Raw genomic sequence first — 15,290 nt, 5'->3', positions numbered from 1 at the left:
TTAAATGGACTCTTTTTTAATTCACTCATTTAGAGGCAATTGTCATTACTTTCTTGGGGGGGCAGGGGAGGGAAACGCCAATGCACCACATTGTTTTCACTAGCCTGGAAGAGAAAACACTTATATATATAGATATATAGGTATGTATATATATATACACACACTTTATGCATGTGTGTATATATATGTGTGTGTGTATATATGTATATATACACGCTAGTGTATATATACACAGAATATACATATATGAATATACAGAATATATGCACACACACTTTGCTCAGATTTGTTTACAAAATATGTAGCATTTTTATACCATCCAATAAGAGGTACATGGTTTTAAACAAATCTTATAGAAATGACATGTTATTGGAAATTTACACGTAAAAAAATCCAGCACAAAAAAATCCAAAAGCTAAAACAAGATTTTGCTACTAATCAGTGCTTCTATCACCCTTCAAGAAAAGAGAAACACAGTTATTTATATGTGATGTAAAGGCAACATTGAGGGGTTTTTTTGCTTTTTTTAAATTAACCACCAAATTTAACCCCCTAAAATTACAAAGAATTTAAGTCCATTTACAGATCAAGTGCAGTAAACTAAATGTTCCTTCAGCACAAAGCAGCACTAGAGAAAATAACTGGGAGAGGGAAAGTGGAGGCCAACTGGCTTAGCTAGGGAGGCAGCAGGTGGCTTCTGCAGTGGCCACACAGGTCAGAGTCTCCATCCTGAAGCAGAGACAGAACAGAAGACTTTATTTAAATAATGGTCACACAGAGCTGATGTTCAGGCCTTTGCCTAGCTTCTTTCAGCAGTATGACAAGTGACTTATGTATTTCTATAACTCTGTATCCAATGGGCTGGTTTTGCTTTTGCAGTGGCTTATCACTGAGAGGAGTCACAAGGATCTTCAAGACAGTTCTGCCACAAACATTTACCACAGGTACGTGATGCTGCAGTTGCCAGTGGCGATTTTGAAATGTTTACATTGGAAAAATGTGTGTTCCAAGCATCCAAAATGGCTTGAAAGAACATAGCCCGATGCAGGGGGGAGCGGACGGTCTAGGGAATCCATTGCATTCTCTGAAATGGAACCGCCACTTTCAATCGCGTGGCATCTCCCCAGTTGTGTGAAGTTTGGTGTCAATGTCAGCTGAACTCAGTGGGGAGTGGCTGGCCTTTGCATCAGAGGTCTGTGATCCAAGCAGGTTGCAGAGCCAAGAACATGCTGCTAGCAGAAGGGCAGTCTCCAGCTGCGCGCGGCAGCTGCCATGCAGTCAGCAATGCCTTACAGATGTCACCTGGAGGAACCATGCGTTCCATGCTAATTCACCTGAAGTCTCATAAACAGCAAAAGGGAAAAGTGAAATGAGAGGGCCAGGTGGATCTGGATGTAATAGTACTATCCTGCGAATGTAGTGTCATTTTAGTTGTTAAATAAGGGCCTTGACCAGGAGGACTATATTCCATCAGGTGAGCTGGAGAGGAAGCTCTTGTCTCGTGAAAATGAAAAGGAGACCTAACGCTCCTTGTGCTAAGTTTTACAAATTAAGATTTCTGTAGTCAGGAGTTAACTTTTCAGAAGACAAATCTGTTCAAGTCACGCTGTGTAAAAATGTAAAGAGGCAGACAGGAACTTCTGAGCCATAACTAGAATACCAAGGACCAGACTCTGGAGCATGGAGCCAGAAAGGGCTTGATTTCTAAGGAAGGCCCAGCTGGATCATATGTGCTGGCAAGCAGAAGAGGGGGAAGTTTCTCCATTCTAGAAGCTGTTTTGGAAAGTCATTTCTGGGGAGGTGTAAGAGTGACCTATTCACAGGTTCTTTTTTTGTGGATGGAGAGGAAAAACTGGGAAGGTATACAAATCTCCACAGTGGTCTGCAATCCAACTTGGGAGCTCAGTGTTGAGACGGGATGGGGCCAGATGTGTTCAGTATTCCTAAGAACCACAAAACATGTCCATTGCAGCCTGTTGTTGCAGGGGATAGAGAACTTATTCCATTGTTTGTAACATGTTCTTCATGCCAATAACCCCGGCTGGCACATACAGCAAGGTAGATACATCGCTTGTGAAGGTTTAATGCATCTCTCGCAGCCATCCAAAGAGGCATCCAGGGGAAAACACGGGGGATGAATTCAGCGACATTCTCAGAAAGGCTGAATGTCTCCCTGGACTGCAGGCACACTCTGCAGCAAATACAAGACAAAGGCGGCCTTCTCTTGGATGCCAGGAGTTGGGGGGCCAAGTGGAGGAGGGATTACTTTCCTGTATTAGGAACAGGGAGTATCTCAAAGTATAGAAAGGTGCCTCAACTCCACGAAGGTGACAGTGGAGAGATTCAGAATCTAGAGGAGAAGGGTGATTCTGGCAACCCCTTGCCAAGGAGGGGGCATCCTGCCACAGAGAGCCAAAAGTTTTCCAGACGTATGTAAGAGCATGTGCACAAGGCAAGCGAATGAGCGCAAACAGGGTTATGGAAAACATTGAGAGAATCACTCCACGGGTGGCTTGTGGCTCGACAACAGGATTGGCTAGGTAGAGGAGCACACAGCACAGGGGCACCTCAAAGCTGGAAGCCTTCCATGGGAGCCTCACACTGCTGGAAGATGTATTGTTGCTGGTTGATATCCACTTGTGGGGCAATGCTGCTGTCTTCATCCTCTGTTCCAAAGTAGTGCTCAATCAGATCAAAGGCCTTCTGATAAATCTCTTGATTCTCATGACTCTGCAGGAATTCAATCTTGTCCAGGCCTGCAGAGAAAAGCAGTACATAAAAGTTACAGCTCAGTGAAAGGAGATGACCATGATAATTTTCACTCTGTTTCCCGATTCTCTCCCACCTTCAAAAAGAACAAGACTCTCTATGGAAACCTGTACCCAACTTGTACTCTCCACAACCAAGGAAAGCCAGCTTGAACTACAGAGACCCCTATAGTTGTTTCAAGTGTTTCGTACTTTCTGCCTGCCTCTACCCTTTCACACAAAAACTAAATCTACAGGCTTGAATGGGTCAAGCACAAGGCCACAAACTCAGACTTTTTCTGAAGAAACTTCTAGGATCATGTTTCCTGAAAGTATGTTCACAGTGACTATATGAAGACTCTATGAAGACCGTGACTAAGTGTAAGTCGAAATAAGAGTTCTGATAATCATCTAGTCTGACCTGCAGCCCAGCCCAGCAGTACTAACCAACAGCAGATTAGATCTGATGTGTCTGGACAAGTATTCCAAACTTCCAAGGACAGAGACTTCATTTCCTAACCTGTATAATATGTATGTATACCATGCAGTTAAATTCAGGCAACCAGATTTTGGCTAGGCATTAAGCAAATGGGCAAACTCAAGCCTTCTAGTCAGATACAAAGAAAAATTATACGGCAAGGAATGATTGTATCATGAAATCCAAGTGTTAGCCATTCTAGTAAATCTCTACTATTGGGAATTGTAGTGGTTTTCTTGTTAACACATTCTAACTCTGTATGAATAAAGAACAGAAGATCTGCACATTCTGTCTCCAATCTATACACAAAGATAATGTAGAAGATGGAGTACCCTGGAGACTTCTCAAAGAACAGGTGTTTTTCAGTAACTCTGATAAGGTAATTAACAGAACTGGGCCTACTAAGACTCCAATGGGTTTGTGGCCATTGCTGTATCCCCTGACTTCCCCAGGTGTTTTGCTCATACCATATGCTTCTTCAATAAGAGCGCAGTAAGGATTAATGCCGGTGCCACTGCGTTTGGATTCCTGCTCTCCAAGCCTCAGGATGTTCTCCAGCCCATTCAGTGCTACTTGCACAATCTTTGAGTCCATTACTGTAAGGAGGTCACAGAGTGGTTTGATGCATCCCAGTTCTACTAAATACCTGAAAAATATCACATGGAACCCAGTAAATTGTCTAGAAAATTATAATTGGTGTAGCCATTTAAGCATTTAGCATGAAGGTCTAAGAATCAGAAAAATCAGATAAAATGTCAACTTGCATGGAAAAACTAGAGAAATTACAGGCATCTGTTTCTATCTAGTCAATTCTGCTGAAACAGTGAAAATAACTTTAAGATACTTTCTCTGTCTCACTTTTTCTATTATTGAAATAATTTTTATACCATCATTTATATTTCTATAGTGTTAACTTATAAATATTTTCTACTAAGAGCAATTATAATAATTTAACATGCTCATAGAGTCATTGTTTTATTTTATATAAAACTGCATATAAGCACAACGTAGTGGTGTAAGTTAAAGAGGAAAAACAATGCCCATTATGCCATTGTCTGAGGGGCTGACCTATTCCTCTCCAGACTGTTAATGCACTCTGTTATACTCTACGCCACTAAGAAGTTTGTTTAAAAGTTGCATTTAGTTTTTTCATGTAAGAGAAATGATTCAGTTATTTAAGTAAGTATTACAGCTGAAATGCCTACGTAATTTCTCCCTGAAGGAATGAAAGGCTCATTCATAACAAGGTCACAGTCTCTCTGGATACAACACTGAAAGCATACTGAAAGCTTTTCCAGTTTCTAGGCTGATAGTTTGTTTTCTTACACAAACACTAGCTCAGTCAATTGCATTGAAAGATTTAAACTATTTCATACTTGATCTGTTCGGCAGAGCCTCCCGATGTTGCATTTGTGATTGCCCAAGCAGCTTCCTTCCTTGTTCGAAACTCAGCCGTTTGCAAAATATTTATAAGGGCTGGGAAGATATGCGCATCTATGACTGTCTGCAAAAATAAATGACATGGCAGGGTCATAATAAAAATTAGAAATAACTTCTTTGTCCTGAGTTAACAGAAGTCCATGCTCAGCACAACACATTAACCAATGAAATGTCACTTTATCACATGTCAAAACTGATAAATCAGTTTCCAGCTTTGCATTCAACACCTTAGTTATTGCTGTGGTCTGTGCTTATCCTCAATTAATTCAAAACACATTCAGACTGAAGTGACTGCCATATCTAATGAGTTACTTAATCATACCCTGACAGCAAAAGAATGACATGCTTCCCTCGTTTTTCCAGGTAGTAAACTACCCAGCTAATAAACCATTAAAGTAAACCATTAAGCCATTAACATCCCCTAAATTTCATAAGCCTGTGGGCCATAATACATTTCCACTGGCTGAGACAACAGAGCAAAGTTGCTCACGTAAGAACTGCTCAGAACAAGCAACCACCTGGTGAAAAGACAAAGCACCTGATATTTTGGCAATAGTGTTCTCTGCTTAGCTCAACAAAGTGATAGAATTCAAATGAGCATTTGGGCAGTAACTCTAAGTTTCTAGTAACTCCTTCTGAAAACAGCCTTTTGCAGTAAGACAAAAACCAGTCTTGTTACACACCTATGACAAAGGTTTGAAACACTTTGATAAAGATCATTGAAACAAGCAAGAGTTTAGGATTACATTTTTAATCTACTGCTTTACAAGTATAAATCATCACAGACCTAATAAACAAAAATTCAAAGAAAGACAAAGAGATCCTTTTCACACAGCTCTATAGAAGAAAACAGATTACATACAGCAAAAAGCTACAGTCAATTCACAGTGTGAATGGCTAACCTGATAAATATAAAATAATTGCTTGATATTTCTTTTATCCTTCCTGCTTGTCTGGGCATCCACACTGCCTCTGCTTTGTAAATCCATACAGACTATCAGCTGTATCAACAGTCCCATGAACACTGTCTCCTATACCAAAGAGTCCACACTTCTGATACAGCAATCTGGGGTCCTCAAGGAAAACTATTACTTCCATCATGACATGTTGTACTACATTTGTACATTGCCAAGAATATTTGAAAAAGTATCCTTAACTGAAATTTTTGAACGTGACTGCTGAAAGTGATAGATCATAAACAGGAGCAAGCTATTTAAAAATAAATGAAAAAGACAAAAGAAAGTACCTTAAAAAGAGATGCATTTTACCCCCTGACATATTTTACTGCAAAAAAACCCCAATTAATTTGTAAAATTATCGCTGTAGGGATATGTGGAATGTGAGAGCATCTGCTTAATGAAGATTATCAGATCAAGGACCTTTCCAGCTCAAAGGCAGATACAAATAACAGCAAAGTAAGAAGTAAAACACACAGCGACACAAACCTGATAGACGAGATAAGAGAAACAATCACAAAGGAGAAAAGGTTCCAGTCACTAATTAATAGGTCATTAATAAACTACAGGGAGAGAGCCAGCCTGGACTTGGTAACTGATGACAGGGACAAGTGCAACAGTGCAAAACCTAATAACAAATATTTTCTTAACTATCTTACCATGTAGCCACTCTCTCTATCCAACCTAGCACGCTAAGGACTAGGTGCTAGCAACCAAGCCTGACTCACTTTGGGCCAGGAATTGGACAGGACCTCAGGAGAACCCCTTGTGTCTGTGGGGCCAGCAGCTGGAGTGGGTGAGTGTCTCACCATCAGTAGCTGGAAGGACCACGAAATCAGGTCCTATAAAACACGAATTTGGGGCCAGCAACTGGTGTCAGGCCTTGGCTAAAAGGGCCCCTGCAACTGGAGCAGGTGAGGGTCTCAGCATCAGCCACTGGGGCAGGATCATAGCCCATAGGGCCCACGTGCCCTGATGCCAGCTAGGGGGACTGCAGGGAAGTTAAGTGAAGATCCCAGCACCTCAGCTGCAATGGGACTGCAGGTCACAGGACCCATATGCCTGGGCACCAGTTTTATGTGGCAGGAGAACTTGTTATCCCCAAAAGTGGTGATGGGTGTGGAAGATCAGAGTGTTCTTAGTTTGCCAGCAAACTGATTGAGCAGCAAGTGGGAGGCCCAGGATCCAGGCATGGACAGAGTGGGGATTTGTTCTGATATTCACTGGGTCTGCAAGTGTGGAGATGCCCAACACAAACATGTGCACCTGTTTGCCAGTGAGAATCAAGCTGAATCAGCCAATGAGTAGAATCCAAGCACCAGGATTCTAGAGAGGTTAAGAGACCTCCTGATCCAGCCAGGGACAGCAGCTGAGCAGAGAGCCCACACTGGTATTCGAGGTATCACTGTGCACTGAGAGAGTAAGAGCGCAAGTATTTTCACTAGTGAGCTTCAGTCCTCATCAGATGGAGAGGAGAAAGGGGACTTACCAGTCTACACTTTGTTTTATGTGAGTCCAGAGAATTCTGTACAAGAGCATTGTTGAGGTAGAAGCCCTCAGAACAATGTATTACAGGATGTCAAGCACTGTCTACTGAAAGATCTTGATATAGATCTAGGATAGGGGTATTTGAGAGCATAAGGATTTTACTATTGTGGAGAACAAGTCAAAAACATCTCATTATCACTTCTTATATCCTCTCCCCCAAAAAATCCTTTTACAGGAGATTTATTTCCTGTAGAAGTGTCTTCTTTAAATCAACTTCTATAATAAGTACTAAAATCAGAGTATGTTACATGATGGCACAGAACTAAATCAGCACACCTTACCCAACAGGCAGTAACTATCACTTGAGCCTTCTTACTGCCACAAAAAAGTTGCCTTATTATGTTTCAACTTAAACTTGTAAAATAGTTAGTGAATTCCAGAATAAAGGGAACTAGCAACAGAGGGCAATTAAGTGGGAGAAACACAAAAGGTTGTTACTGTTTTTCTTCTAGCTCAATCAATTTTGAATTCTTTGCTTCAGAGTTTGGAAACTTCAGTTCAGTGGGCAAAATTACTCTTCAGAGTGGAGCAATGTGCATTCAAACCTTTTCAGAAAGAGCTGAATCCAGATATTACATCTGTTGGGTGAGTACTCTTACTTCTATTTCTATTGTAAAAAGAGGCTGTGGGGACCTTGCTTAGTTTCTGCTCTACAATGAAGTTGGCTATCTTTACCCAAGCAGAATTGGTTTTAAAGCACCACAATGAATCACAGCCTCTCGTAACGCACTTCTCTAAAAGAGACTGACTCAAGAGAGAAGCAGATTACCAGTCAGTATATTTTTATGTTTCCTACTGCTTGACATGCAACACAACTGTTGCCACCTCACCCCAGCATGAGTCTTAGTTAAAGGTTTTCAACTGTCCCTCTGTAATTCAGCCAAGCTTTTCCACCAGCATTGTCTCAGCAGTTGAAACTCTCGGATGTTAGCTTCAAGAAAAAAAAAAACACTAACTAGGTCAGAAAATGGTCTGCTTTAACCTTAATATCTTCACTAGATTTCAAAAGTCTAGTTAAGGGTGAAAAGAATAAAGTACCAATACAGAGCAAGTGCGTAGCAACATCTACTATTTACACCTTATAACTTGTTGCCTGCCCGCAGCAGTTACTCTTAAAAGCACACCAGAATGTCTGAGGATTCTTATCTCTATGATATTTTACATGGGAACAACAGTTACTGTGGAAATATGTCATGTTTCTCTTTCAGATAAACTTCTTTTAAGTGATAAAATAGTAAATACTAGAACAGAATTTGATTGTGTTCTTTCTTTTTTTCTTGAAGAAAAGCAAGCCTCAGGCAGAGCAAAACCCTAAAGAACTGTGGCAGGATGAGGCTCTTAAAACTTCTGAGGATTTAGAATGGCTTAATTCAAATTACTTTACTCTTCTAGCATTCCTATACTGCATGTGCCTGACATGTGGAAGTGTGTTCAAGACTAAAGTAGTTTAGTGCATAGAAGATGCTCAAGATAAGCACAGCATTCCAACAAAAGGAACAGAGTTAAGGGATTTCTGTTCAACAAGAACTTGAAAAACATGAAGGAAATAAAAAGGTTTTAGGTTGTTACTACTAGGCACTGAGGTGCTATCTACAAAATACATTAGAAATCTCATTTTTGCACAGTAGATAATTCCAAGCCCATCCTTTAATACATTAGACTACCACAGAAGTTTTTGCCCAGCTGCATCCATTGGTATTTGTTGGAACTGAACCCCATTTCGAGTTGTAACTAAGAGTCTTTCAGAAACTGAAACTGAATTTTAACTGAAATTGAATTTTAATTGAAATATCAACTTTCAAATTTAAACCAATTTGTAATGCTCAGTACTTCAGCAAACCTGGCCCTCATTTCCAAAGTGTCAACTTTTCTATGTTTGTTTAGAGTGTGTATGTTTTCTTGGTTTAGGGCGGGCTTTTTAACAGTTGGTATCCCTGTGGTATAGTCCTCCAAGAGGGTTGCCTGTCTCTTGGAAACATTCTACCCGTTATTTTAAACAACCTTTTTCACTTCACAGTATTTGATTTTTAAAGAATCAGTCAAGACAAAAAAAAATTATTTTCAAAGTATCATTACACCTGCATGGATGTTTAATCTAAATATGTTGTAGATGCTGTTAGGGAGGTTTTCAGCCATCGTGTATTAAATTCATGTTTTGAGATGGTCAATACCATGTGAGAATTTGTTTCTCCCACTTTGAGTTCCCACACCTAAATCACTTGTGATAGGCAAGTACACACATACACATTTAGTGTGCACATGCTGGCATCTCATGTCTATGTATGATTCATCACATAAATGTGAAAGCAAACACGTTTCAGACTGTGACTTTCCCTGCTCCTGCAAGCTCTCTCATTACCTTTAACAAATCAAAATTACAGTCATCATGTAGCTGGCAGCTGCAAATTCAGCCCTACTGCTATGATCTCCCCCTCCTGGCTGGAAATTTTAGTTCATAGAGGCTTCTCAGTGACTCCTTTTCCAGTTACCTTGTTTATTTATTCTATTTACAACTGCTTTATAAATAACATAGTAAATACTTGTAGACCAAAACTACTTCACACTATGGCATGGGTACAAAGAACACTGCCTTCCTAGAGCAGGAGAGGAAGCACTTCAAATCTCAGTTCTAATGAACCTTTATGTTGTTGACACAGACACCTAAGCCTATATACTCCAAACTGTAGAAAGCAAACTTCTAGCCACTTTATACAAGGTTGTTACTGCTGTCACAAAGAACCTGCAGTATAATCAGCAGCACTTTGTTGAGCTCTCTCCTGCTTCTAGGGTCAGTCAGTCCTAAATAAACCAAACCAAAAAAAAAACCCAAACAAACAAACAAACAGACCAACCAATCTCCCAAAGGCAGTAACACACCACTGACTGCTGTGGTTTTCAGCCAGAATAAAGGAAGTAAAGGTATTCTAGCTCTGCTGCCCTCAATGTGGCACAAGATATCTAGAAGACTGAAAACAGATTTTGTACTTAAACACAAAGTTAAACCTAAAAGAGATTAATCTTTGACTTTCACTAGTCTGCAAACTAATATGACCTTGTCAGCAATGCCATATTTTGCTTGTAATGGATATACTTTTTAAAGTTCTACTACCACAAACAGCACATTAAGATTTTTAGATTACTTATGCTAACTATGACATAAACTAAACACACTTTAAGGTAACTTGATGCCTGTGTAAACCACAGCTCTGTGTGAATCATGTAATTCCTTTTCCATGTCCCCAGCACTACTTTTGGATGATCACCAGCAGTCCTTTTGGAGAAGAGCCTCTAACAATTGTGAGCTTCTAACTTTACCACATTTTGTAAAAACGTATTGCATTCCAGAGTTTTTAAAACTGACAGGCAAGGTGGTATGATTGCCTACATTTGCCCATGTCACTCTTCAGCAAGGCTGAGAAACCCCAGAGAAGGAAAAATATGTCACAGATCCTGTTGCTACCATGCCTAGCCATACTCAGACTTCCAGATGTTGCGAAAATTTAAGGCATATTAGAAAAGAAGTGGTAAGTTTCTTAACCTGTCAAGAGGAGAGAACTCCTATGATGTCTTCACTGTCAGACATGGAAGATTGTGTCTGATGTACTGCCCTTCACAGATTTTCAACGGGTTGCGAAGTTAAGACACAGAACATTTTCTGAGGTGTGTGATAGCCTTTCATACCCTTCAGAAGGGTCGACAGTCAGGATTAAGCTTCAGTTGTGCAGTTCTCCTTCTGACTCCCAGGAAGATGTAGTTCCCCTTCTCCCTGACTGGGGAAGCTATCCACTGAAGTACAGCAAAGCTGTATACAAACTAGGAAATTAACAAACAAAAACTATACTTAGTGACAATCATGACTGCTTCAGGATATACACATCCACCCCAAACCTCGAAAGCACAGAAATAAAGAGGGAAAGACTGCTGTATTCCATCACACTTTTCTGTTGCCTAGGCACGCTTGATAACACACTCTGAAAGGCTTTCACTTCCACATTTGGTGGGGAAATAAAACCAAACCCCCTGTGCTTTAGTAAGAGCCACCAAAGAAAGTTCAGCACGCACTTTCACACATTTCATGCATGTTGATTTACATTGCCTTAATGCTAGAAAGAGTTTACTTGATTATGCTGCAGTGCAAATCTAATAGTGATAGGCTACTGCCTTACCTTTTAGAAATGGCAGTGAAAGCCTTGGGAGTGTGCCACCAAACAGCATCATAGGCAGTATGACAGTGGAGATGAATATAGAAGTCCTTCCCTCTAACTTTATATTTCTATACTTTACAATGGGTGGATGGAGGGAGTGTAACCCAATGCAATCTTAAACAACACTAAATATAGTTCTGTCTGTTAATATTGGTTAGGTAAAATACCTGTACGGTTTTCCAAAATATTTTAATGTCTTCTTGGTGCGCAGAAGTGATTGCCAGATTATGGTTTGAACACTACCCAAAGTTTCCATAGTATTCTAACATCCCAGCTGCTCTGGAGCAACAACCCACTAGTTAGATCAGCTAGTAACTTGCAAAAATGTGGGTTACTATGCCAAGCAGACATGAAAAAAAAATCATCTGCTGAAATTATTCTTGTCTGATTTCTGGCTAAAGACTGTGCATGTTCAAAATCCAGTAAGCATCACAGAGTGGAACAGATCTGCTGCAGTTTATGACCTATAGTAGCAACTACTGAGCAATTTAGAGGGACTGGGAAGAAAGGAAAATAAATAATTTTTTAGCATACAACCATCTTCAAGAAACATTTTACTGAACAGCATTTTTCAACTTCAGAAGTTCTTTTTTTAAGTGCTTTTCCGCTCATTGTTTACAATGATTTTGCCATTAAACAGGAGTTGTCTGAAGTAATACCTCAAAGGCATTTTCTGAGAAATACAGACTTATCAGCTGGAGCTGAAAGGAGGTTTCATCACACTTTATATCTCACACACTATTCTCTAGGTTGAGACTAGAAACTAAAGAATCAAGGGTCTTTCTTGAACCTGTTACACATCTGTGATGAGACTTTCCTTTCAACACAAGGTAATCATTGTAATCACACCTGCAATTGCCAATTTTACTTCCAAGAAACACTGGATTTGAGCTCTTCAATCAAGCATATTGTAAGCATTCTCCACTGTGCTTTACTTCACAACTTTTATCTAATGGGCCATCTTCTACAGTTCCAAAAATCTAGGCCTCATGACGGACATGATTTGCACTGTGTCATCATTACCAAGATAGTTACATCCCACTCACAAGCAGAAACACTATTTTTAATCTCATTTTTATAACTTCAGTATAGATTAAATTGGGTATGTACTTAGGGCAGTCAGTGTTTCACTACAAAGAAAGCCATGTGTGTGCTTGGAGTTTGAAGGCAGATCAATTACTCTGAATGGGGCCCAAGGGACTCTTAAATGAATACAGATTTCATTTCTGAGAAGCTGTTTCTTACATTCTTTTTCCCTGGACTTGCATAACACATCAACACACTTCCAACCTTGCCTATGACATATTCTAAGGCAGCTGCTTTTAAGCTGGATTCTTTTAAATCTACATGTATTCTGGTGATTTGTTTGACACTGTTTTCTTCCTGATACAAGGCTCCTGAGAAAGAGAGCTTCTATCCACATAATCACAACTATTTTTCTGTGCAGACTTAAAGGGCTTTTTTGTCACTTTTTAAGAGTCACTGCTAGAAATGAAGGTGCAATATTAATGGCTCATAGCATTAATTTCCTTCTCCCTACCTTCTGACCTCACCTTTTCAAGTCACTATGCAATTCTAATCTGTTCTCAATAAAAAGGCAGCTAATAAAATACCCCAAAACATTTAAAAACTGCTAAACACACACTTGCATAGAGCAATTTTGTTCAGGTAGATTAGGCAGATTCTGTTTTAACAAAGGAGAGATTATTTTATCCTTCCTCATTTTCAAATAAAGACGTGATAACAGTTTAGAAGACCAAGGATTACCAGGGATACAGTCAAGACTCTCCAGCTAAAGCCTCACTTGTATGTTGTCTGAGTAGTGGATATCAGAGTTGAGTACTGTGCAAACAAGAACAGGCACCTACTCCTTCATCTGAAAACAGGGCAGTGTGGTACAGTGAGTACTTATGAAGAAGTTAACAGAAGTGAATACACTATTAAAACAGCTCCTGGTGCACTAGAATTAAAGTTATTTCTAGGACTCTTCATAACTTTACCTTCACTGGATCAAGAATATGAAAAGAGAGATCCCAAAGTTTTGAAAAAATTATCTAATAACTACTTTCCATTGTCACTTCTGATACATCTTGATGGAATGACTTGTACACAGATACCTGGCTTTCTAAAGCTCTTCTTAAGTTTGGAACATCCCTATACAACTGCACATCCTGAAGCAACTATCCAACAGACTTGAGAAAAACATAAACTTAAGACAATGTATTTGGCTGGGCTGTTCCTCAGAAAATACACTCAGACTTTCCAGAAAAAAAGAATGCCCTTCTAGAGAAAATACTGTGTTTCTAAGGCGGTAGTTGAAGAAATAAAGAGCCAAAAGATTTACTGCAAGAAACACAAAGGCAAAAGCATTTTTACCCTGGTACAAGCAGTAGTAACCTACCTTCTCTGCACTGCTACTTGCACAGCAATTACAATTGCTGATGTGGGGAAAAACCAATGGTACAGTTGCTGATTTTACACAGCAGCTTTTGTTAGAAATTCAGCTAATCCATAGATTAACACACAAACCACAATAAAGGCAGAATCAAAATTCTTGGAGCTCTACCAAGGTTAGACTGAGTAACCATTATCATTCTCTATATCTGACAAAAAACCATGACTTTCAGTGGTAAAAACAAAATCCTGACCTGGAAAGCTAGAGCAAATATCACTGTAGGGGGTTTCTTTCCTTGCAGTCCCACTTCCATCTTAGTCACTTCTTTACATCTGACAAGGACTACAGAGCTTTCCACCTTAAGTTTTTGGGTTTTGCCTACTCATTTCCTAACACGGGCCTCTCTGAGTGTTAGATGAGCATTTGCTCTTATTTTCAGGAATGTCAGGTAGCTTAGCAAAGACTCTATTATCTACCACAAAAGTATGAATTTTATTTCCTATACTTTCTGAGATGAAGCCCTCATTCAAGGTATTAAAGTTTTATGCTGCCCCTTCGGCAGCTGAATAGTCTGTGTAAGGGAGAACATAAAACCAAAATATTCCAAGGGTCACCTGCAAAGGGTATAACACACTTATTCCTCAGAAAAAATTCGCAGCCTTTTCATAATCCTGTGCAAGTTTACCACAAAAAGAGAAGTAATTCCACCCCACAGGTGAAGAGGATTAACCACTTCATGCTATTCTGATTGTATAGAAAGAATTTATCCAGAATCATCATTGTAAAAGCAGCAATCAGGCTGCCTTCCAAGGAAAACAGAGGCAACAAGTACACCTCAGCTACTTTTGCCAATATATTAAGAGGCTTGGTTCACTTTCTGTGTAAACATTGTTTCTTCCAGGTTACTAATGAGTAAGGCAAATATTTCAAGAGTCTCGTATTTCTGACATTTATTGCCATTCTTCAAAGAATAGAATGTCTCCAGCCAGACTTCTATGCATCCTCTGCAATCTCTGAAAACACTTTCTGTATCTAGTGAGGGAGAAAAGAATTGAAAAACGTAACCTCAGAACTACATTTGATTTACATTAAATTGTTATGCAACTGCCTTGATGGAAACACTTATATTTATCAGATAATGCCTGGTTTCAGGGCCAAGTTGGATAGAGCCATGGGCAACCTGATCTAGTGAATGGCATCCCTGCCCATGGCAGAGGGGCTGGAACTAGACAATTTTTAAGGTCCCTTCCAACCCAAGCCTGCATGATTCTATGATTCACTACGGTCTGTTTTTCCAACACTTCTGCAAAAGAGAAGGAATGAGGCAATGTTCTTTGCATTGGGTTTGCATGGCAAGGTTTTGGCAGCAGTGGGGAGAGCTACAGGGCTGGTTTCTGTGAGAAGCTGCCAGAAGCTTCCCCCAGGGCTGACAGAGCCAATGCCAGCTGGCTCCAAGATGGACCTGCAACTGGCCAAGGCTGAGCCCATCCATGATGGCGATAGGAGCTCTGAGGTAACTCA

The 15,290-nt window shown here is 39.9% G+C and overlaps 1 protein-coding gene across 3 annotated transcripts in view; it reads right to left on the bottom strand.

Annotated features, from left to right (window-relative positions):
* The window catches only part of KPNA1 (karyopherin subunit alpha 1), a 49,711-nt gene continuing 34,421 nt past the window's right edge, over positions 1–15,290 (bottom strand). For all 3 annotated transcript variants that reach the window (XM_085069247.1, XM_085069264.1, XM_085069255.1), the window contains exons 12-14: positions 4,602–4,729; positions 3,693–3,871; positions 1–2,756 (exon numbers count right to left, since the gene is read on the bottom strand). In XM_085069247.1, coding sequence (XP_084925373.1) covers positions 2,569–2,756; positions 3,693–3,871; positions 4,602–4,729 — 495 coding nt within the window. In that variant the 3' untranslated portion in view covers positions 1–2,568. The remainder of the gene's footprint in view (positions 2,757–3,692; positions 3,872–4,601; positions 4,730–15,290) is intronic.

The sequence above is a fragment of the Lichenostomus cassidix genome, chromosome 1 (assembly GCF_008360975.1).
Source record: "Lichenostomus cassidix isolate B80296 chromosome 1, HeHo_3.0, whole genome shotgun sequence".
In the NCBI taxonomy this organism is placed as follows: Eukaryota; Metazoa; Chordata; class Aves; order Passeriformes; family Meliphagidae; genus Lichenostomus; species Lichenostomus cassidix.
Note: the sequence above shows the minus strand (reverse complement) of the source record. Positions and strands in the feature narration are given on the sequence as shown.